General features: G+C 43.4%; 1 protein-coding gene across 6 annotated transcripts in view; it reads left to right on the forward strand.

Moving 5' to 3' along the window:
• The window catches only part of CLEC16A (C-type lectin domain containing 16A), a 429,136-nt gene that overhangs the window by 261,900 nt on the left and 142,740 nt on the right, over positions 1–24,496 (forward strand). For all 6 annotated transcript variants that reach the window (XM_075317924.1, XM_075317919.1, XM_075317920.1 and 3 more), the window contains exon 19: positions 20,431–20,582. In XM_075317924.1, the coding sequence (XP_075174039.1) occupies positions 20,431–20,582 (152 nt within the window). The remainder of the gene's footprint in view (positions 1–20,430; positions 20,583–24,496) is intronic.

Raw genomic sequence — 24,496 nt, forward strand, 5'->3', positions numbered from 1 at the left:
CAAAGAGAGAGAGGGGAGCCAGCACGATCTGAAAATGGCATGCATCATATAAAAAGTGCAAATTCACAGATTTATTCCAACTGTACTGTAATATAAATGAGATTTTTAGCAAATAATTGATCAATTCTTTGAGCCACCCCTGCCAACATCACGGCAAATCTCAATAGGGGGGTCCTACTCTATATTCTGTATTTCATGTGCCATGCGGCCTCCTAGATAAAGTTAAAAGCGGAACCATAATGGAGCACACATACCTGTAACCTGTATATATAACCGCTTCTATGTTGCAAAAGAGGCAATTGTGGATAGAGGCCAGCCCAGGTCCCAGCATGTGGAGCAAGCTCTACACATACCAGGACTATATCAGAACTGACCCTCCCAGTGCCAGACAGCAACCATTGATAAAGGCTGACCAGATCCAAGTATGGTGCTTAATTAGCAATGCCTGTGGAAAGGGTGAGGCAACTGAATGTGTACAGCTACCAACAGGAGGAATATATTGCAAACTAAGATCAGGCGTGCATAGCATGGTGGTGACCAGCCACCAGACATTTGTAGCATAACTACAACCAAACAGAGAGAGAGGGGAGCCAGCACGATCTGAAAATGGCATGCATCATATAAAAAGTGCAAATTCACAGATTTATTCCAACTGTACTGTTGGTAGCTGTTCAGATTCAGTTACCTCACCCCTTTCCACAGGCAATGCTAATTAAGCACCTTACTGGGATCTGGTCCGCCTTTATCAATGGTTGCTGTCTGGCACTGGGAGGGTCAGTTCTGTTATAGTCCTGGTATGTGTAGAGCTTGCTCCACATGCTGGGACCTGGGCTGGTCTCTATCCACAATTGCCTTTTTTGCAACATGGAAGCGGCTATATACAGGTTACAGGTATGTGTGCTCCATTATGGTTCTGCTTTTAACTTTATCTAGAAGGCCGCATGGCACATGAAATACGTAATATAGGTTAGGACCCCCCTATTGAGATTTGCCGTGACGTTGGCAGGGGTGGCTCAAAGAATTGATCAATTATTTGCTAAAAATCTCATTTTTTTTTTATTATAGTACAGTTGGAATAAATCTGTGAATTTTCACTTTTTATATGATGCATGCCATTTTCAGGTCGTGCTGGGTCCTTTTTCTCAGATGTTCCACACAGCCTCCTATATACTTAATGAGCCTCCACATAGCCTCCTATTTACAATATAAGCCCCTACATAGCCTCCTATATATAAATTGAGCCCCACAGAACCTCATATAGAGTGGGGAAAATAAGTATTTGATACACTGCCGATTTTGCAGTTTTTCCACCTACAAAGAATGGAGAGGTGTGTCCTTACACTCCACTGCTCTGCGTCCCAGGTTCCTCTGCCGGCCAAAGGCAATAGGTATCACCAGATCTTGTGTGTGTATATGTGATCTGATGTATGCCTGTGTGTGCCATCTGATGTGTGTGTGTGTGTGTGTGTTCGCGTGCGCCATCTGATGTGTGTGTGTGTGTGTGTGTGTGTGTGTGTGTGTGTGTGTGTGTGTGTGTGTGTGTGTGTGTGTGCGTGTGTGTGCGTGTGTGCGCCATCTGATGTATGTGAGTATGTCGGTCAGAAGCCGGGGAGGACTACTGTGGAGCATACCTACTGGAAGCACCCTCCCAAGATTGCTGGAGGTCCTGGGAGCGACACAGACTTCCAGAGTCTGGTAAGTGTGATTCTCCTGGGTTTGGGAGTCTGCTTTTTTGGGAGGGTAAACTTACCCCCAACCTCTGTTTCCTTAAGAATAAGCCCTACCCTGAAAATAAGCCCTAGTGCATTTTTCAGGGCAAAAAATAATATACGATAGCATTTTATTTTCAGGGGAAACACAATACTTCTGCATTATGGGGCAAGCTCTTTTCCCTCTTTTTCCTATATTGCCTTAAATTTTAATTTACGAGATTTAACCCTTTATCTACTCATCCTTTAACTTTTGGTAAACATTTAGCTCTCGCTTTCCTTCTTTATTGCAACACAGTTTGGCTTGTAGATTAGTAATATCTGCATCCGGAACTGTCATCTCTTAATTCTATTGCCGTTGCCACAGTAACGCTCAGTGTAAAAAGCGCCGTTGAAATTATTTCTATCCCTTTTGGTTGAAATATTGTTAAATGCAGATTTTTTTATTTAGTAAGAATAATAATGAAAGGTACATCATCGGTGCCATCTAATCTAAGGCCAGGCCTGCCTCTGAGGGTGATGACAGTATGAAATTATGCTTAACTGGATGCTGGTATACACTGCCCTAATGATGGGAAATGCTAGCTGGCTGTGATAGTTCAGAGCCGACTGTGGGAATGTGGTCTATGATGTGTGCATTACACACAATCAATTTTTAATTTTTTTTTTTAAATGCACTTATATGAGGAATTAAAAAAATGTCATTTTATTGGTGAGGACTATGAATATAAAGAATACAGAACCTGACATGAAAAGGGGAAATAATGGTTTTCTCGCCACCATGAAAGTAGCTCACCGCAGCAAGTTTGGTTTTGTAAGCTGTAAACAGATGCTATTTATGGATGGCCCCCTCATGTGTACTAGGAGCTAAATCAGCATGCTCATGTGTTCAGAAATGAGTCAGGTGTTCCAGAGAATGCCAGACCAGAAATGTGGAGCGTCCGCTTACAGGAAACCCTACCAGAGCCTACGTACTGAGTAAAAAAGTGGGTCTGCTCGCCATGAACTTCATGAGCTGTAGGTGTGTCAAGTGGGTAGACCTTTTATTCACATCTAGTTAACCTTTTTTGTACAGTATGCTGCTTTAAAGTGCAGAACATATGGCCATGGGCCCTCCTGGCTCTCCCACTACAGAATATAGGGAAAGAATGATGAATTTCATGGTCTGATCCTTTTGTTCTAATGGTATGTTCACACAGTGCTAATGGGTATTATTGAATATCTATGTCCAATCCTACTTTGCTAAGCAGAGGCGAAACAATTGCGGTCGCAAGGGTAGTGATGGCAATCGAGCCCTGGGGTTCAAGGGGCCCGAAGACCGCAGCCAGTGGCATGCCGACCACAATGTCCCCCCCTCCCCCCGCCAAGGATCACACATGCAATTGTATCAGCATCGCAGATGTTGATACAATTGAAAGCAAGGATGAGAGAGGGAGCGGAGCGCTCCCTTCTCATCATTCTCCCACTGAGTTTGCGATGCTTTGATGTATCAGTACAGCGGAGTATGATGATATCACTACTGAACACAACTGTGCTGAGATGTCTAGAGCAGCCGAACAGTGGACATGCTGAGTACACCGGAGCAGCGGGAGAACGTTAGAAGGGAGTATCTAATGTACTTCATTACAGCCAGAGGACTATGGGGTGGGGGTGCATTAAATAAATGATATGGGGGCTGCATACTACTATATGGAGGAATATGAGGGCTGCATAATACTATATGGAGGAATATAAGGGCTGCATACTACTATATGGGGGTTGCATACTACTATATGGAGGAATATAGGGCCTGCATAATACTATATGGATATATGCATGGTCAGCTTTCCTAAGCATTCAAGTAGATGGGGGAGTCAACAGAAATCGCAGATACATAGGTATATTTGGGAACAACAATTTTATTTAAAAAAACAGTAGATCTGAATTACTGACTATCATATCTCATATTTAGAAGTAATCTTTTGATGGGGAAAAAATTAGATTCATCTGGGACTTCATGAGAGTAAGCAAAATTAAGCTATTGAGACCATGCCGCAACTTGTACACAATGTTGTGATCAGGGGGGAAAAAAAAGGAACAAATCTGAAGGCTTGATTTTACCGAGTCTTGAAGATGATGACTGGTAGTTTAGAGTGTCTATCATCACTACAGATGAAAAATCGTCTTTATTTTTTTTTCATGGTTGAAAAACATACAATTCTGTATATGCTCGCCTTAACAGGGCAGATAACAGACAGTTGAAACCAGAAGTTTATATACACTATCTAAAAAGACACATATGCATGTTTTTCTCACTATCTGACATGAAATCAGAATAAGCCTTTCCCGTTTTAGGTCAATTAGGATTACCAAAAGTATTTATATTTGCCAAATTAGAGAGAGACAATGTATTAAGGCATTTTTATTACTTTCTGCAAAGTCAAAAGTTTCCATCCATTTCATTACTATTTCGTACCCTTAAACTGTATGACTTGGGTCAAACGTTTTTGATATCGTTCCACAAGCTTCTTTCAAGTAGTTGGTAGGAATTTGGGCCCATTCCTCCTGACAGAACTGGTCTTACTGAGCCATGTTTGTAGGTCGCCTTGCTCGCACCCGTTTTTTTCAGCTTTGCTTGTAAATTTTCAATAGGTCTAAGATCAAGGCTTTGTGATGGCCACTCCAAAACATTAATTTGTTATACTTAGGCCACTTTGTAACCAGTTTGGCAGTATGCTTCAGGTCATTGTCCATTTTTAAGACCCATTTCCGCCCAAGCTTTAAGTTCCTGGCAGATGTTGCTTCAGTATTCCACATAATCTTCTTCCGCCTGATGCCATCTATTTTGTGAAGTGCACCAGTCCCTCCTGCTGCAAAACAACCCCACAACACGATGCTTCCACCCCCCGTGTTTCACAGTTTGGATTGTGTTCTTGGGCTTCAAGGCTTCTCTCTTTTTCCTCCAAAGGTAACAATGGTCATTATAGCCAAACAGCTCAATTTTAGTTTCTTCAGACATGTCTCCAAAAATTAAGGTTTTTGTACCTGTGTGCTTTTGAAAACATTATTCTGGCTTTATGTTTCTTTTGGAGTAATGGCTTCTTCCTGTCAAAGTGGTCTTTCAGCCCATGTTGACTCCATACACGTTTCATTGTGGATAATGACACAATCTTACCAGCTTACACCAGCATCTTCACAAGATCTTTTGCTTTTGGTCTTGGGTTTTTATGCACAAGTCTGACCAAAGCACATTCATCTCTGGTACACAGAATCCGTCTCCTTCCTAAGCGGTATGATCGCTGTATATTCCCATCTTGTTTGTACTTGCGTATAATTGTTTGTACAGCTGAACGAGGCATCTTTGGGTATCTGAAAATTGCACCCAAGGATGAACCAGACTTGTGCAAGTCCACAATTCTCTTCCTGAGAACTTGGGTAATTTCTTTTGACTTTCCCATGATGCTACACAAAGAAGCCGTGTGTTTCAGGTGGGCATTAAAATACATCCATAGGTGTCTCTAATTACCTCAGATGTTGTCAATAAACCAGAAGTTTCCATAGATATGACATCATCATATGGGCTGTCCCATTTTGTTTAAAGACATACTACTCTTAAGGCCACTTTACACACAGTGACATCGCTAGCGATGCCACTGGTGAAAGCACCCGCCCCCGTTGGTTGTGCGTCATGGGAAATCGCTGCCCGTGGCGCACAACATCCCTAGCACCCGTCACACATACTTACCTTCCTAGTGATGTTGCTGTGGCCGGCAAACCGCCTCCTTTCTAAGGGGGCGGTTTGTGCAGCGTCACTAAGCGGCCGCCCAATAGAAGCGGAGGGGCGGATATGAGCGGCCGTAACATCCCGCCCACCTCCTTCCTCATTGCGGGCGGCCGCAGGTACGATGTTGTTCTTTGTTTCTGCGGTGCCACACATAGCGATGTGTACTGCCGCAGGAACGACAAGCAACATTGTACCTGCAGCAGCGACGATATTTGAGATTAGAACGACGTGTCAACGATATGGTGAGTATTTTTGATCGTTAATGGTCGTTCCTGCGCTTCACACGCAACGACGTCTCTAACGAGGCCGGATGTGCGTCACGAATTCCGTGACTGCAACGACATCTCGTTAGCGATGTCGTTGCGTGTAAAGTGGCCTTTAGTGTATATAATCTTTTGAAAGTAATAATAATGCCTTAAAACATGCTCTCTCTCATAATTCAGGAATTTGTCAAATATAAATCATTTTGGTTCCTAATTGACCTAAAATGAGATAGGTTTATTTTGATTTCATGTCAGAAAGTGAGAAAAACCTGCAGATGTATCTTTATAGATAGTGTATGTAAACTTCTGCTTTCAACTGTACGAAATATACCTAGAAGAGAAATTAAAACAAACTAGACCTTGAGCAGCCTCTTTTATGTCGGGTTATAAATAGGCTGTAGTTTATTTTTTCCTCATAACTCTGCAGATTTATGCTGCTTTTTGGGCCCCAGGGTGAGTTTTACAATTCTGATGAAGTATTCAGTAGTAATTCGCATGACATTACAAGTGCTTACAGTGTATTTAGCTGCGCCCTAGTTCACTGGTAAATGTGGGGATTCCACAGTAAAGGGTGCTTTACACACTGTGACATCGCTAGCAATCTCGTCAGCGATGTGACACGCCACATTGCTTCTGCGATGTGGCGTGTCACATCGCTAACGAGATTGCTAGCGATGTCGCAGCGTGTAAACCACCCTTAAAGCTTTGTGCGCACAATGTCTTACTCAGGCAGAGAACCCACCAAGCTCTTCAAGAAGCTACCACCAGCATTGAAAACGCTACAATTTTTTCCAAAAGTGTCGTCTTTTTTTTTTTGTTTTTTTTTTTGCCGTTTCCAGAGTTGTTTTTTTTTTTTTTCTTTTATTTCCACCTGGATTCTTTGATATAATTTTTCCATAGTTATGGGGTCTCTGTTTTTTCTTCACTGGCATTTTCCACTGATTTTTAAATCCCATTCAACAGTGAAGAAACCACCAGTGGCTTTTCAAGGAAAAATGCTGGCAAAACACTAAGGCTTTGTGCGCACATTGTGTAATTACATGCTTTTACGCTGTGTTCTGCACCGCAGTGTAAAAGCATGCGTTCTGCGTCCCCAGCACAATCTATGTAGATTGTCCAAATTCCATCCGCACATTGCGTTTTAGAACGCAGCGTTTTGCATGCTGCCAAAGCGCTGCGTTCTAAAAAGCAACATGTCACTTATTTCATGTGCTTTGGATGCTGCTCCATTTCTGTCTATGGTGGGGGCTGCATCCAGAGCGCATGAAGTCGGCATCCATTCTGCAGACACAAGGCATCTATTACGCAGTGTTTCTGCAGCGATTTGAAGCGCACATGCACTGCCAAATCGCTGCAGAATTTTCAGCATGGACACTACGCAACGTGCGCACATAGCCTAAGGGTACATGCCCACGATCAGGATTAAGAGCATTTTGAATGCAGCATATTTGTGCTGTGTTCAGAATGCTGCACAGTACAGTACAAACACTGTGGATGGGATTAATACAAATCTCCTGCCCACTGTGCTGCTTTTTTTTTTTTTTTACACTGTGTAAACTGACCTGTGGCGTGGGTTTCCTATTCACACCAAGTCAATATCTCGTGTGGAGACGCTGGAGTCTCCTGCACTGGAGGATGCAGTGACCAAAATGTCACATAACCCTGATCATGGACACGTACCCTAAAAAAGACTTCCAGTTATCTTCCAGACATCTTTTTAAGCCTTCCTATTGACTTATATATTAAGGGATAGATTGATAGATTGTGTTCAGAGCAGAAAACACCCGAGGAAAGTTCAGCTCACTTCTTTTAATCGCTTGGACTTTTAGAAACCTAAAGTGCTTATGAGGCGCTCAAAAGCCCAAATGTGGCGCCCTGGACAAGCCAGGACGTCACAGGTACTGCAACAACACACCCCACACCCAGTTAGGAACATCAAGGTCAGACACAAATCCTTGTTGCCTCCCTCCAGGGGCTGATGTCCACACCAGGTGGGGTGGAGCCAGGCGGTTGGCTCCTCCCACTGAGGAGTTCACAGTCTTGGAGGCGGGAAAGAAGGTCAGATAGTGACTAAGAGTTGGAGTTCCGTGAGGGAAAGTGAAGGAGGGGAAGTAGTAGTTGAGGAGCTGGAGCGAACTGACCGTGTCCGGGTACGTGTTCCGGCACCTGAGAGCAAGGTTGGCAGACGGTGGTGACCGTCTGCAGGCGAGGCCGATCGACGCGGAACTGTAGGACCGGGGTCGGACGGTGGCCCGCCGGTACCAAACCGGGGAGCGAAGAGAGGCCAGCACCATTCGGCAGGGCCTACGGACCCCGACCAGGCTTGGAGTCGCCGTTAAACTGGTCAAATCCGTCAGTGACGGGAACCTCCGGGGTTTCCCAGCAGTAAAGACCCGACTGAAGGCAACCGTCCAAACCGTGAGGGAGATAAAGCTACCGCCAGAGCTAGAGCTCCCAGGGCCAGAGCCTGCGGGCAAAGGAAGGGCTCCCTTAGCCCGCTCCCCAGCGGTATGTTGGCTATCAGTGGGAAGCCATTGGGGCCAAGCACAGAACACCGGTGCAGGGAGAGACAGTTACCGCCAACCTACCGGGAGTGACCGCCGCAGCCATCTGTGGGACTCGTCCATCCAGCCGTTTGTTTTACCAGAGACTCCGTGTGCGTTACTGGCTGAGTAAGTACCACCGTGCCGTCTGGCACTGCGCTGCCCTGCGACCCTGCACCCGGCCAGGCTCCGCAACCCACCTTCCGACCTCCACCACCGGGCCCCGGGACCACCAAACCCCCCCCTACCCACGGAGGGGAGAAAAAATTTCAGCTGCTCCCTGTCAACGCTCCCGGGATCCCCGTACAGAGCAGCGGTGGTGTCCCAACCTCACCACAAACCGTGGGTGGCGTCACGGACAATATCCCTAAACCAAACCACCCCTTTCACTCACGGGCGAGGAGCGCCGCTCGAGTCCCCGGGATCCGGCCCACCGCTCGAGCCACCGAGCGAGCAGCAGCAGCAGCCGGACCCGACCAGTGGGTGAGCGCAGCGCCCTCCCCGCCCGCGACACAAACATATGACCAGCAAGTTGTTCAAGCATAGAAATGCATATGTTCATTCTTTCAAGTGTTTTCTTGGCACTTTGTCAGATGATTTTCAAAGCAGAATCCACCTGAAAAAGATATAAATCTGTACTCCACAAAAAATGTTTTTAAGAATCCAGTCTATAATCTTTATTTCCTTCATCAATTTTACTTTCAATAATGTTGGTTGATAATTACTATTAAAGGAATTCCTTGGCCAGTAAGTTCTCAGCACAGTATTTTGATATAAGGCACATTAAAGGTCTCCATACACACCTATTGGCTGAATTAACACATCTTGTATTTATAAGGCTGGTTTCACACTACGTTTATTTAACATGCGTCAGGAACGTTTTTTTGCTGCAAAAGCGGATCCTGCTTTTACAGCAAAAAACGCATGCAAACGCATCTGTTATTTTGCAGGATCCTGTCACTGGATGTTTAGGGGCGGGCATTGGAGTCATGTGATCGGGAGTGAGGGGAACTAGACTGGGAGCCGCTTCTGACAGCTGCAGACGCTGGTAACCAAGGTAAACATCGGGCTTGGATACCCGATATTTATCTTGGTTACGAGTGTCTGCAGCTGCTAGGAGCAGGGCTGCCTGCACACGTAACCAACGTAAACATCGGGTAACTAAGAGAAGTGGTTACCCGATATTTACCTTGGTTACGAGTGTCCGCAGCTCTCAGGTGGGAGAGAGAGGGAGGGGAGGAAGGGGGAAAGACAGAGATAGAGAGGGTGAGGGAGGGAGGAGGAGAGACAGATCACCCGAGGCTGGTATCTGTGCATGCTCAGTAGAGCAAGCAGGATCCTGTCTATCAGCACGCCAGCGTTCACCTGCGTTTGCGTGCTGTTTAGTCAGGATCCGGTGACATGCAGTATTTGGACGCAGCTCAAAAACGCTACAAGTAGCGTTTTTGAAAGATGTTAAAAAACTGTAAGTCGCTGGATCCTCACTATAACGCACGCAAACGCAGGTGAACGCATGTTAACGCGAGTCCATTGCAAATGCATTGAAATGAAAACGCATTTGCACTGGATCCGTTTTTCCGCTAAAAAAACGTTATGGACGGATGTTAAATAAACGTAGTGTGAAACCAGCCTAAGGAGATCTGGTCAGAAACGTTGCCTCAATTCAAAAAGTATGAGGATCGCATCGCATTGCCCGGACCGGCCGGCTTCTTTCCTGATGAGCAGTCAGCTACATGTATTTCTATGCAGTTGACCCGCTCCCTGAGATCCGGCGGTCGGTCTGTGCAGTGCGATGCAATCCTCGCTCAAGTCACACACAAGAGTGACTCCAGCCTGATATATGGAACATCAAATGGATTCCAGTCGTCCAACTTTTCTTGATGAAAATGGATCTGATTTTTCATATGTTCATGTGACTCCAACCTAAGTCCCTGTACGCACTAGAAAAAGGATTTTTCTCAAGAAATTTCGAGAGTCTGAAAGATTAGCGCACTTGCGTTCAAAAAACGCACCAATAACGCACCAAAAAATGCATGCGTTTTTGTGCGTTTTTGATGCATTATTGATGCATTATTTCCCGCAGGTTTGTCCCTGCCCTGCATTTTTTTACCATTATCTATGGCAAAAAACGCAAGTACCTGCTGAAAAGAAGTGACATGCACATTCTTTTTATCAAGAAATTCTGCAGAAAGAATGTTCTTGTGAAAAAAACCCGCAGTGTGCGCACAGCTAATTTTTTTTCCATAGGTTTTGCTGGAAAATGTCTGCAGAAAGATTACAACCATTTTCTCAAGAAATTTCTGCAGCAAAAAAAGCAGGTAAAAACGCAGTGTGCGCACAGGGCCAAAGAGTTTTTTCCTGACACATCTTTTTCAGCCTTTGATGGGATGCCATCTTGTTTGTAGTACCTTCAATCAGGATCAGCTTCAATAAGTGACATGACATTTTTTTATTCCAGTAAGCATTTTCAAAACTTCTCCATGGGAAGAAAAAAAAACTATCTTCACATGAACAACAAAACGTGAATTTCTTATATTCTTGTAGCAATGCACTGGAACAGTTTTTGAAGTACTTTTGAATTTTTTTTATATTTGAGAAGGGTTTTGGATCATATTTGCTTCGAAAAACTCCACAAGAAATCATTCTGTACATAGCCAAGGCTGAAAAGCTGTAGCAGCAACCATTCCAACAGGACTGCAAGGAGCATCACCATGTAGCTATAGGGTATGTTCACATTTTAGCCTACGGTCAGTGTCTACATCGGGGCTTATGTCGTAAGTAGAGAGTCCCTAATCCATGGAAGGTTCGGTTCAGCAGATGTAGCTAGACTTTTTTGAAAAGGTTCAGTTTGGGATCCGAACTTTACTTGAACCCCAGTGGAAGTCACTAATTGGGCAGTTCGGGTCTCTGCCCACATGCAGCCAGGCATAAACAAAACATACTTCCAGGGGTGGGTGGCCGGGCGTCTTTTTTTTTTTTTTGGTGTGCACACTCCTTCTGATCATGCTGTTGCTACTCCCAGTGCGAGCTGATCAAACACTGTAAGTGGCTCACTCTGGGCTGAGCATAGAGCTTAACCGAGCACAGCGATGCTCGATCTAGTGGTTTGCATATGTTTGGCACCCAATCTCCAAACTCCATTCTAGTTGTTTTCATAAAGTCTTTGTTCAGTACGAATACCGAAAACTGAACCTCGGGTTCTCTCATCTCTATTCAGAAGTCTGGAAACTGGATTCAGGCGCCTGTGCTGACAGGTCAAATAACTTGGAAAACGCTTTCTCAATCCCTATGTTTTCCTTAGTCAAATAATATTGATACTTATCTCTGGTACCGGCACCTATTCAGCAGTATTGGTACTGCTTCTCCCGGGACTCGCCTGACATAGCTATGGATTTAACTGTCTTCCAGAAGAAGAGAGAGCATCCGGAGTTCTCACTTCTCCGGAAGCCTAGATTTGTCAGGAGGAGAGAGTGAAGCCAGCACTGACTGGCCACCGATATTGTATGACATTATATCATGTGAGCCCCGGGAAAGCCAGTGTCAACACAGCTGGAACGGTGCCGGCATTGGGGGTGAGGTATAAGGGTTATAATTTTGCTTGAAGAAAACATAGGGAGTGAGACGTGTTGTCTGAATAGTGGACAACCTCCTTAATGATGGAGACTGAGTCACATCTTGGATACCACCTTAAATAAGAATATACGGCTGAAAATAATCACCAACAGAGCACACAGTGACTCCATTTACATCATTAAAGTCAATGGCCCCATTAGCTCATATCCTCGAACTCCATTTTTCCAAAGCTTCAGATGTAAGCGCCGATGGAGCCCCTGATCATAGGCTAAGAAGCGATGTAAGCATAGCCCTATCATTCAAGCATAAGCACTATGTACTGTAAGATATAAATTTGAGAGAAAAGAGATGAAATTATAATCTATAAAAAGGAAAGGGAGAAAGTCTATATGAGTCTGTATGTGGAGCCATGTCTATGTATGATGTGTAATGCTGACTTTCTCCATGTCAGGCTAATTTACTGATGTGCAGAACATAGATCGGAGATGATACCATTTTTATTGAACAGAGCAGCCTCCATTGTGCTTATCCCCTTGTCATTAACAATTTCATCACATGGAAGTCAAGAGTTACTCTTGTAAGAGAGGCCCATTGTTACATTTGTCAGGCAGGCCTATTGATCTGGGAGTCAATGATTCTTGCGCACAGAGAGGGCTCTTCCGAGAAGAATACTCCAGGCAAATCTATAAGAAGAGCCATGTGGGACGCAGCTGAACAGTTGTAATTGCTTACTTCAATGACGGGTGTCTTCAGCAGTGCCTCATAAACGTGTACTTATATTTTCTAGCCACTTAAACATTGAGCATTGCGGGAACTTCCTGGTGGGTGACGTCCCAGGCTTGAGGCTATGGTCCAAAATATATTTTTATATGTGGTTCTCATAAATCAAGTGAAAGTGCTCAACAGAATTAAACTGCCCAGATCCAGTCTTTAAACCATATGCATCTCCAAGAAACTGCAATAAGTATCTGATAATCACACAGATCTGACTTCATAAATCGCGATTGATCAGGTATCTATCAGCTGGGAAATCTGAGATCAGCCATACATGTAGTGTCGGGTATACGAGAGCTATTGTACACCATTAACTGGGCGATTATCCGTTTTGTTTTCACCTCCCCTTATTCCAACAGCCATAGCTTTTTTTTCTGTTTAAATAGCCATGCAAGGGATTATTTATTTTTTTTTTTTATAGGACAAGTTTTTAACTGTTAACATTATCATGTGGTCTGCTTGAAAGTGGGAAAAAATTCCAAAGGTGTTGAAAAAAAATAAAAATCATCTTATTTAAAACTTTTTTTTTTACTATATTTGTAAGTCCCCTTAGGGCACCTGAACCTGCGATCTTCCAATCACTTGTGCCATATACAGCATTGCCACAGTATTGCTGGATATAGTAGAAATCACGGTCTCCTATGAACGCCAACCATGGGCTGGTTTTCACAGAAGTACCATGCTTACAAACGCCGAGGTCTTCAAAAGACCCCTGGTTCTTCCGGCAACCCATCGGCATCCCGTGACCGACTGGAAGTTTGGGTTCAGCCGGACTTTGCTTAAAAGTTTTGGGACCCAAACTCCATGTAAGTCAATAGGGGCTGTAAAATGGTCGTAGTAAGTGCTCAGGGCCTGCAAAAATAAACTAAATGGGGTTAATAGCAGGACAATTTTCCTGCAAACAAATGTGGATAGGGAATAAAAAAAATAGTGGGTTTTCCCCTATTTTTGATAACCAGCGCAGGTAAAGCACATAGCTGGGGGCTCCGTAGTTCACTGCCTGGCAGCGACAGCCTGGAGTTTCTCACCGTACGTACCACTGACCGGGAGTGACTTATGGAGCATGTTTTCAGACTGAAGCTCCATAGAAATCAATGGGTGCCCTGGGATATTACACCATTGGAATGCATCATAGCTTCGAGGATATTTTTAAATTAATAAAGTGGTGAACAAGCAAGTGTGGGAGACTCTTTAGTCAAATAAACTATTTTTTTGTGTGTGTTTTTATTTTATTTTTTTTTACATGCCAGGTTATTCATAGGGGTTTCTGATAGACACCTCTCCATTACTAATCCCTGGGCTTGATGCCAGCTGTCAATTCACAGCTGACATCAACCACAAATGTAGTACCCAGATTGCCACCACACCAGGGAAATCTTGAAGAGTCAGTAAAAGTCCAGAATTGGCACATCAAATGGGTGTGCCACTTTTGGGATGAATGCAGGCTGCTATTTTTAGGTTGGGAAGGGCCAAATAAGCATGGACCCTCCCAGCTTTATAATACCAGCCTCCACCCGTCTGCTTTACTTGATTATCAAAAATAGGCATTTTTTTTTTAAACTTACATACAGCATACAGGCATCTTCCCCATGCATTAAAGCCTTTCAAAAAACTTTATTAGCATACAAACAGTACCTGAACTCAGACACAGCGTTATTTTTATAGTTCCTCTTCAAGCTTTAGCCGTAAGGCCACTTCACACATAACGAGATCGCTAACGACATCGTTGCTACGTCACAGTTTCTGTGATGAAACAATGACTTCACCAGCGATCTCGTTATGTTTGACACGTACCAAGGATCCGCCCCCTGCTGTGAGATCGTTGGTCATTGCTGAATGTCCTGGGCCATTTTTGGCTCATTGGAGTTTTGCTGGGCAGGATGGATCTGTATGTTTGACACCTACCAACGATCTCGTTAACGACCTAGATGAGAACTTAAAATTGTGACACGTAGGCGTGTAGTTGCATCACCTTTTCCGCGCCCCCCTCTGCACCCATTGGTTGGCGCTGAGAACAGTACTGCGTTCTGATTGGGTATCACTTCATGCTTTGTTTCTTTTTGAGCCTTGCTTTGAGGTCGAACAGTGAAGAACAGGTAATCCTGGTGGAATCGCAGCTTTGATCCTCAAAGCAAACACTCGGGAATGAAGGAGGGATAAATCCGGGTGCAGATGCAGCTTCGATCCGAAAAGCAAGCAAGCAACCGGGAACAAAGTACGAATGAATCCGGGTGGAGTCGCAGGTTCTATCCTCAAAGCAAGGCTCAAAAAGGGACAAAGGATGAAGTGATACAAAGTTGCCTTCTAGGCCGGCCGTCTAATCAGAACGCAGTATTGGCCACCCATCGGAGCAGAGGGGTGTGGAAAAGGCGACGCATATGCACGCCTACGTGGTTCACAGCGTCAAACACTACGCCCCTATTCGAGGTGGGAATCGTTACATAGCTGCTGTGTGACAGGGTCCCAACGACCAACGAGATCGTTATACAGGTCTCTGCATCGTTACTAAAGTCATTGGGAAAATGACTGTGTGACATCTCACCAACGATCTCACCAACGATATAACAACAATCCAGAAACTGTGACGTAGTAACAATCTCGTTATGTGTGACTTGACCTTTAGACACCCAATGTCCGGTGTGAACCCTGAATTTTACCTTTCGAGTTCACTCATCCCTATTTCATCCTAGTTCATCCTATTCATCCTATTCATAAGTGATAAGCTCCTTATCAATTAAGGAAGCAGTCAGGGAGGTCTGGCATTGCTGATTAGAATCACAGAAATTTGAGCTTGATGTTATCTTGAGTTTTTGACAAAAAGTGCTTCTTATAATCAGAAAAATCTAGTAATTATACTACAGTTTTGCAAAGTGACCAGTTTAATTAATTCATTCATTCATTCATTGTTTCATGGAAACAAATTTGGAGTCGCCATATTCTTAAAAAAAAGCTTAATATTAATCATTGCATACTAATAGTTGAGTTACAGAAGTAGCCGATTGGGTTAGGTAATCCACTTGGCACAGATATTCTCTAGAATTGTGTGTCTCCACATGAAAGGTGTTCTCCAGAATCAGCGGAGGCATTGTGTGGCTGGAGGTTAGCCGCCTGTAGTCAGCACTTCTTTGTTTCTGTAAAATAAAACATGCAGTTCCTTGGAATAGAAGGAAACATGTGGTTTATGCAGAGCTGTTTACAGCTTTCGTGTCATTCGGTGAAATGTATGCACGTACAACATTCCTCATTGTCCTTTGCAGTCTTATTCACCAGAAGTAATTACCGTATGTGGAATTCTCAAAGAAAAGCAATTTTAGTGCATTACTTCGCTATTTCTACAGAAATCCTTTACCCCCTTCAAGCTCATTTCTGTACTGCCTGTAGCAAAGGAGTTTGTGTAAAGTGAACCTCGTGTGGCCCCAACCGTGAATCACACTAGCTCATTTAAGGCTGCTTTCACACTACGTTTTTTTAACATCCGTCATGAACGTTTTTTTAACGCAAAAGCGGATCCAGTGCAAATGCGTTTTCATTTCAATGCATTTGCAATGGACTCGCGTTAACATGCGTTCACCTGCGTTTGCGTGCGTTATAGTGAGGATCCAGCGACTTGCAGTTTTTTAACATTTTTCAAAAACGCTACTTGTAGCGTTTTTGAGCTGCGTCCAAATACTGCAAATTGCTGGATCCTGACTAAACAGCATGCAAACGCATGTGAACGCTGGCATGCTGATAGACAGGATCCTGCTTGCTCTACTGAGCATGCACAGAAACCAGTCTCGGGTGATCAGTCTCTCTCTCCTCCCTCTCTCTCCCTCTCCCTCCACCCTCTCATTCCTCCCTCTCTCTCTCTGTCTCTCCCCCTCCCTCTCCTGTCTCTCCCACCTGAGAGCTGCGGACACTCGTAACCAAGGTAAATATCGGGTAACCACTTCTCTTAGTTACCCGATATTTACGTTGGTTACGTGTACAGACACTCGTAACCAAGATAAATATCGGGTATCCAAGCAAGTTACCCGATGTTTACCTTGGTTACGAACCTCCGCAGTTGTAAGAAGCCGGCTCCCAGTCTGGCACGTTTAGTTCCCCTCACTCCCGATCACATGACTCCAATGCCCGCCCCTAAACATCCAGTGACAGGATCCTGCAAAATAACACATGCGTTTGCATGCGTTTTTTGCTGTAAAAGCAGGATCCGCTTTTACAGCAAAAAAATGTTCATGACGCATGTTAAAAAAACGTAGTGTGAAAGCAGCCTTAGCCAGGTATTTTGTATCTGCCTCCTTCCCAACCCACTCACTTTTAAAGGAAATCTGTCACCAGGTTTTTGCCACCTAATCAAAGAGCAGCATAATGTAGGGGCAAAGATCCTGATTCCAGCGATGTCACGTACTGGGCTACTTAGTATAGTTTTGATAAAATCACTGTTTAATCAGCAGTAGATTATCATTAGATGACTTCTTGGCATGCTACAGGAAGTCCAGCATATTCATGAGTTCTGTAAAACTGCAGCAGAGAAAACATTGATTTTATAAAAAAAAAATGACCACAAACAGCTCAGTAAGTGACACATCACTGGAATCGGGGTCTCTGTCTCTTCATTATGCTGCTCTCAGATGAGGTAACAAAAACTTGGTGACAGATTCCCTTTAAGATTACCCCTATACAAACGTGAGGAGACTTGTCACTTAGAGGGAATCTGTCTGCAGGTTTTTGGCACATCATCTAAGAGCAGCATGATGTAGGCAAAGAGGGCCAGAGTTCAGTGATGTTTCACTTGCATTAGTGGCTGCATTTTTACTTGGATTAGTGGGGGGGGAGTCAGAGTAGAGCTCACAAGCTGCTGAGACCCACTAATGATAAAGATAAGAGGCTTAAACTAACATTGCAGGTAAGCAAAAGCAGACTGTGAGATAAGTCTCAGGGCTGAATTCTCTGTTTTAACCCTTACAGCATGCTGTCTTCAGATTACATTGCAGAAACCTGCTGACAGAATCCCTTTAAAGGGAGCAGGGCACAAACCAGCCTCTTGGACTAGTCTCCCACGCCACAGGGTCCCCGCACAGCTCGTAAACGTACTTTTTCTCTGGAACACCTTCACAGTTTAGAACATAATGCTACTTTGCATATTTTCCCACAAGAACCTACTAGTGGAATAATATGACCACCCTGTTTACGGACATTCTTTCACCATCCTAAACGCTCCAAACACAACTATGACCTATCCATAATTCAGTTTGATATTACATTTATGTGGTTTCCCAAAGCCAAAAATTTGGCACTTTAACCCTCAGAAGTGAATATGCCCACCGATCACAGACAGATATATCCGTGAATGAGGTTGATATCATATTATCGATAATGTAGGAAAGTATGCGGTTTCCATTTCTGCCATGCAATGTCTATAACGCTCATGTTTGAAGGCTCCTTCTCCCAACAGCAATTTAAGATCTCCCAAAAAGTGTTCAATCGGATTTAGATCTGGGCTCATTGCTGCCACTTCAGAACTCTCCAGCGCTTTGTTTCCATCCCTTTCTGGGGGCTTCTTGAAGTATGTTTGGGGTAATTCTCCTGTGGAAGACCCATGACCTAGGACACAAACCCAGCTTTCTGACGCTGGGCACTACATTGTGACCCAAAATCCTTTAGTGATCTTCAGATATAAGGATGTCTTGCACACAGTGAAGGCTCCGAAGTGCCAGAGACAGCAAAGCAACCCCAAAGTATCTTTGAACCTCCACCATATGTGACTGTAGGTACTGTGTTCTTTTCTTTGTAGGCCTCATTCTTTTTTGATAAACAGTATAATTGTTATTTACCAAAAAGCTCTATCTTGGTCTCATCCACAAGACGCTTTCCCAGAAGGATTTTGGCTTACTCATGTACATTTACGTAAACTGCAGTTTAGCTTTATGTCTGTGTGTGTCAGCAGTGGGTCCTCCTGGATCTCCTGCCATACCATTTCATTCAAATATCGACGGATAGTTCGCCCTGGCACTGATGTTCCCTGAGCCTGCAGGACAGCTTGAATTTCTTTGGAACTTGATTAGGGCTGCTTATCTGTGTTGCAACCTTTCATCAATTTTTCTCTGCTCTGCACATCCAGGGAGATTAGCTACAGTGCCATGAATTTTAAACTTCTTGACTATGTTGCACATTGAGGCAAAAGGAACTTCAAGATCTCTGAAGATGGCTTGTAACCTTTAGATTGATCACATTTTTTAACAGTTTTGGTTCTCAAGTCTTTAGGCAGTTTTCTTCACTTTTTTCTGTTCTCCATGCTTGGTGTGGCACACACAATGCAAAGATTTAGTCAACTTCTCCCCTTTTTATCTGGTTTCAGATGTGGTTTTCATATTGCCCACACCTGTTACTTGCCACAGGTAAGTTTGAATGAGCATCACATAATTAAAAAAAAAAAAGTTTACCCACAATTTTGGAAAAGTGCCAACAATTTTGGAAAAGTGCCAACAATTTTGTCCAGCACATTTTTGGGGTTTTGTGTGAAATTATGTCCATTTTACATTTTTGTCCCCACTATCTCCTTTGTTGTTCCAATACACACAAAAGAAGTAAACGTGTATAACAAAACATGTGATTGCAATAATTTTCTGGAAGAAATACTTCCTTTTCTGGAACAATTTTGGCCATGACTGTATAAGTATATTGTGTATGTATATAATATAGTGTGTATATATATATATGTGAATATTTATGCATACAGTATAGTGTGTTTGTATTATTCCTCAAGCATTCATAAGAATTGTGGTTCATTTCTTCCAGAGGAAGAGATGTTTCCGAGCACTTAGCCCGCTTCTGCAGAACACACTGCAAGCTACAATTGGTGGTTTACACTGAACCTTTTAATTAACATTATTGATCTCTGCAAGCCACCAAAGCAATTACAGTGAAGTGTGTTTCCACGCTTAGGATACAGCAGGCAGCGCTCCAGCAGTATTTACAGAATACACAGGATTGCACGCTGCTAATGTGTTCCCTGCGTTCTGCTCCGAGGTGCTAGAAATTACACAGGAATTCACCCAAATAATTGATGACTGACATAGCTGTCAATTGCTAATAAATATACATAGAAATGCTGTAGACTGGAGAAATACATCTGTCACTACCTGCTCTCTAAACTAAAAAGTGGGGAGACAAAGGGCGCAATAGGGTCTTACCCGATATAACAAGTGGTGATAGGAAAGGAACAGTAACACTCACCTGATAGGGTTGTGCCAGTCACAACTCCTTCAAAAGCATGTGAGTGTCCGTGTGATTCAAGCAGCGGCCCCGTATAACAATATAGAATGTTGATTATATATAGAGGGAACCACGGGTATATGCCGCGCTTAAAAACCGCTGAAGTGGAAATGATGTGAAAATTTCTCTTTTATTTACAGCATTCCAATGCTGTAAATAAAAGAGAAATTTTCACATCATTTCCACTTCAGTGGTTTTTAAGCGCGGCATATACCCGTGGTTCCCTCTATATATAATCAACTACCTGCTCTCTGTGAGCAAAATCCTTTCCCTCAGCTACTGTTTAGCTCTTCTCCATTATGATAGATCTGTGATCAGATACTCTGGGGTTTCTGCAGAGCTCTGTGTGGTCTATTGAAGCCTGAGATAAACCTCTTGCCTAATTTATTACTGCTCACAGATGACTCCAGTGGAAATATTAGTCACCTCCAAGTCTTCAGTAATGCCAAAATTATACTAGAAGAATGACAATATAATAAACTGTGATGAAATAAATAGATCATACATTTCTGATATGTTGGCTAACCAATCTTTTTCTTTTTCTTTAGATAACAGTGATTTAATTGCATGCACCGTAATAGCGAAGGACAAAGACCAAGTTCAGAGATTCCTGGCTGTGGACATCTATCAGATGAGCCTGGTGGAACCTGACAGTAAAAGACTTGGTTGGGGAGTGGTGAAGTTTGCTGGATTATTGCAGGTCAGTGGAGCGCTGGCGTCCCTGCAGGGACACAGACTTACCATACCAGCCGTTTCCTGTTCTCCCTTGCTGCCGCGCGGCTTTCCACGTGCTCTCCTGCCTTCCTCCCCTCCTGGGCCCTGTACATGCCACACAGGGAACCTGGGAGTGCACCTAAGATGCGCACGTGCACACCGGCCCTCCTCTTAAAGTGTTGGCACGCTATTTCCAGGAAACGCCTTACAGCCTATGGCTGAGAGGCACTATGTGTTTAAGGCACCCTCCTATTAGGGGAGGTGCCTGCGCAACTCAGTCAGTTAGTCAGTGTTCTGGTCTGCTAGCTAGTTTTCAGGTGTCGTACCCCCTGTGTCCATCTCCAGTACCTGTCTTTCCATACCTGTCTGCCCCTGCCGTGCCCGCCAATTCTGTTTGTACCCGCCTGTCCAGCTTGCCTCTGCCATCCCACCTGTAACTGCCTGTGCCGTTACCTGTGTCAGTCACCTGTCCTGGGGGTTAGCTACCGCAGTCCTGGTCACTGCCCTTGGAGTGGTACCTGGCATTCACCTCGTGGTGGGCGCTTAATTAAGCCTCACCTACTGAAGGGTAAGCCCGAATTTCCCCTGTTGTCCAGTAGGTCCATTAATCCGCTTGCTGCCCTTACACCAGCTGCGAGCATTACAGTCAGTAATAAAATTATGACATTTTTTTTCCATGCTGAATATTTAACGCTTGCCTGATTCACCACTGTACTGGAAATCTGGGACAGAAAAGGATTCATGTCTACAAATGATTAAAGGGGTTGTCTCATCCAAGAGGCCTGCTTTCAAAATGAGACCACTGGAGCGATTAGCTAATTTTTATCTTTTATTTTTTTTTTATCTCTTCTTCTGGCACTCTTAACGGATAGTTAATTTATCTGGAGGAACCCACGACCAGTTTGGCATTGGAAATATGGTTTTGCTTAACAAAAATGTAAAAAAAAAACAGAACAGTAACCCCTTGTATTAAATGGAATGTATTTTCATTTTTTTTGTAAATTCTTAATAAAATGTTAATATCCTGAGATTAAGCATTTTTATAAAAAAAAAAGTACTCTTCCACTTAGAGACCCTTACTAAGGATAAGGCAATCAATTTATCACTGAATTTATTATCCTGTTGATTTCACAAATTACCGTAATATGCTGCCTATTGTCTAGGATCCAATAAAGGTTCACTAAGACATGTTAAATGAGGATGGTTAAGTAAAACTGTCTAATTTTTAGACCAGATGTATATTTTTATACCGTATATATCGCAATAGCTTATGCTATCTGATAAATCTTGGCTAAAAGTAGACACGTTTGTCTAACTTTACATCACTTGTTTGTTTTCTTTCTGTGCACAATCACTTTGAATCTAGTTGCAGAATTGTCACATTTCACAACACTTTTTATATATTTTTTATATATATATATATATATATATATATATATATATATATATATATATATATATATATGTGTGTGTGTGTCTATATATATATATATATATATATATATATATAAAATATATTATACATTTTTCAGAGCAGCACCGAGAGATTATAGTTGGGTGCAAAAATCCTTCACAAACGGCATCCTACCGTCCATTCTATATATTAGAAAAATCAGAAGGCAGCACTCCATTTTTCTTCAGGTTGGTCTTCCTTTAATAGCTCATAACACCGGACGTTTTGGTCAGAAACTGACCTTTCTCCAACACTGTTGGAAAAAGGTCAGTTTCTGACCGAAACGTCCAGTTATGGGCCATTAAAGAAAGACCAACCTGAAGAAGAATGGAGTGCTGCCTTCTGATTTTTTGAATATATATATATATATATATATATATATATATATATATATATATATATATATATATATATATATATATATATATATATATATATATATATATATATATATCAGTACAGACCAAATGTTTGGACACACCTCCTCATTCAAAGAGTTTTCTTTATTTTCATGACTCTAAAAATTGTAGATTCACGTTGAAGGCATCAAAACTATGAATTAACACATGTGGAATGAAATACTTAACAAAAAAGTGTGAAACAACTGAAAATATGTCTTATATTCCAGGTTCTTCAAAGTAGCCACCTTTTGCTTTGATTAATGCTTTGCACACTCTTGGCATTCTCTTGATGAGCTTCAACAGTTAGGGGCACTTTGCACACTACGACATCACAAGCCGATGCTTGCGATGCCGAGCGTGATAGTCCCCGCCCCCGTCGCAGCTGCGATATCATGGTGATAGCTGCCGTAGCGAACATTATCGCTACGGCAGCTTCACATGCACTTACTTGCCCTGCGACGTCGCTCTGGCCGGCGAACCGTCTCCTTATTAAAGGGGCGGGTCGTGCGGTGTCATAGCGACGTCACACGTCAGACGGCCAATAGAAGCGGAGGGGCGGAGCTGAGCGGGACATAAACATCCCGCCCACCTCCGTCCTTCTGCATAGCCGGCATGAGCCACAGGACGCAGGTAAGGTGATGTTCCTCGCTCCTGCGGCCTCACACACAGCGATATCTGCTGCTGCAGGAACGAGGAACAACATTATAACATCGGTCCTTCCGAAATTATGGAAATGACCGACGCTACACCGATGATACGATTTGGACGTTATTGCGCTCCTTAATCGTATCAAAAAGGATTTACACACTACGATGTCGACTGCGACGCCGGATGTGCGTCACTTTCGATTTGACCCCACTGACATCGCAGCTGCGATGTCGTAGTGTGCAAAGTGCCCCTTAGTCACCGGAAATGGTTTTCTAACAGTCTTGAAGGAGTTCCCAGAGATGCTTAGCACTTGTTGGTCCTTTTGTCTTCACTCTGTGGTCCAGCTCACCCCAAACCATCTCGATTGGGTTCAGGTCTGGTGACTGTGGAGGCCAGGTCATCTGGCGTAGCACCCCATCACTTTCCTTCTTAGTCAAATAGCCTTTACACAGGCTGGAGGTGTGTTTGGGGTCATTGTCCTGTTGAAAAATAAATGATGGTGCAACTAAACGCAAACCGGATGGAATAGCACGCCGCTGCAAGATGCTGTGGTAGCCATGCTGGTTCTGTATACCTTCAATTTTGAATAAATCCCCAGCAGTGTCACCAGCAAAGCACCCCCACACCATCACACCTCCTCCTCCATGCTTCACGGTGGGAACCAGCCATGTAGAGTCCATCTGTTCACCTTTTCTACAAAGACACGGTGGTTGGATCCAAAGATCTCAAATTTGGACTCATCAGACCAAAGCACAGATTTCCACTGGTCTAATGCCCGTTCCTTGTGTTCTTTAGCCCAAACAAGTCTCTTCTGCTTGTTGCCTGTCCTTGGCAGTGGTTTCCTAGCAGCTATTTTACCATGAAGGCCTGGTGCACAAAGTCTCCTCTTAATAGTTGTTCTAGAGATGAGACGGTGTGTCCAAACTTTTGGTCTGTACTGTGTATATATACATAATATGGGAAGTAAATCTCCCTGAATTTGTCTTAGTGGCCGCAAAATAATATGGTATCCAATTTTATTTACTGATCTCTAAAAGACTGGTATATTAAAAAAAACCCCTTCTGTTTCCTAGTTGAAATATCTCCAGTCTTGTCCATGGATTTTGTCTGGTATTGCTTCTCCCCTCATTCCTATAAATATTCCTGAGATGCAGTGCCATCACACACAGCCCATGGTCAAACATGGCCCTGTATCTGGTCAAAAATGGTTAATCTTGCACAGTTATATTTTCATATCATGTTCTAGAATAATACAAAGCTAAGAACGTGTAAAACTCACAAGGCTTCGGATGTGAAGCGATACCTTATGGAGACCTTCCTACAAGTCATTGGGTATGGTGGCTGCGTGGAGTGGCCTCCACACTCACCTGACCTGACCCCATTGGACTTCTTTCTGTG

This window comes from Anomaloglossus baeobatrachus, chromosome 7, assembly GCF_048569485.1.
Source record: "Anomaloglossus baeobatrachus isolate aAnoBae1 chromosome 7, aAnoBae1.hap1, whole genome shotgun sequence".
NCBI classification, from domain to species: domain Eukaryota; kingdom Metazoa; phylum Chordata; class Amphibia; order Anura; family Aromobatidae; genus Anomaloglossus; species Anomaloglossus baeobatrachus.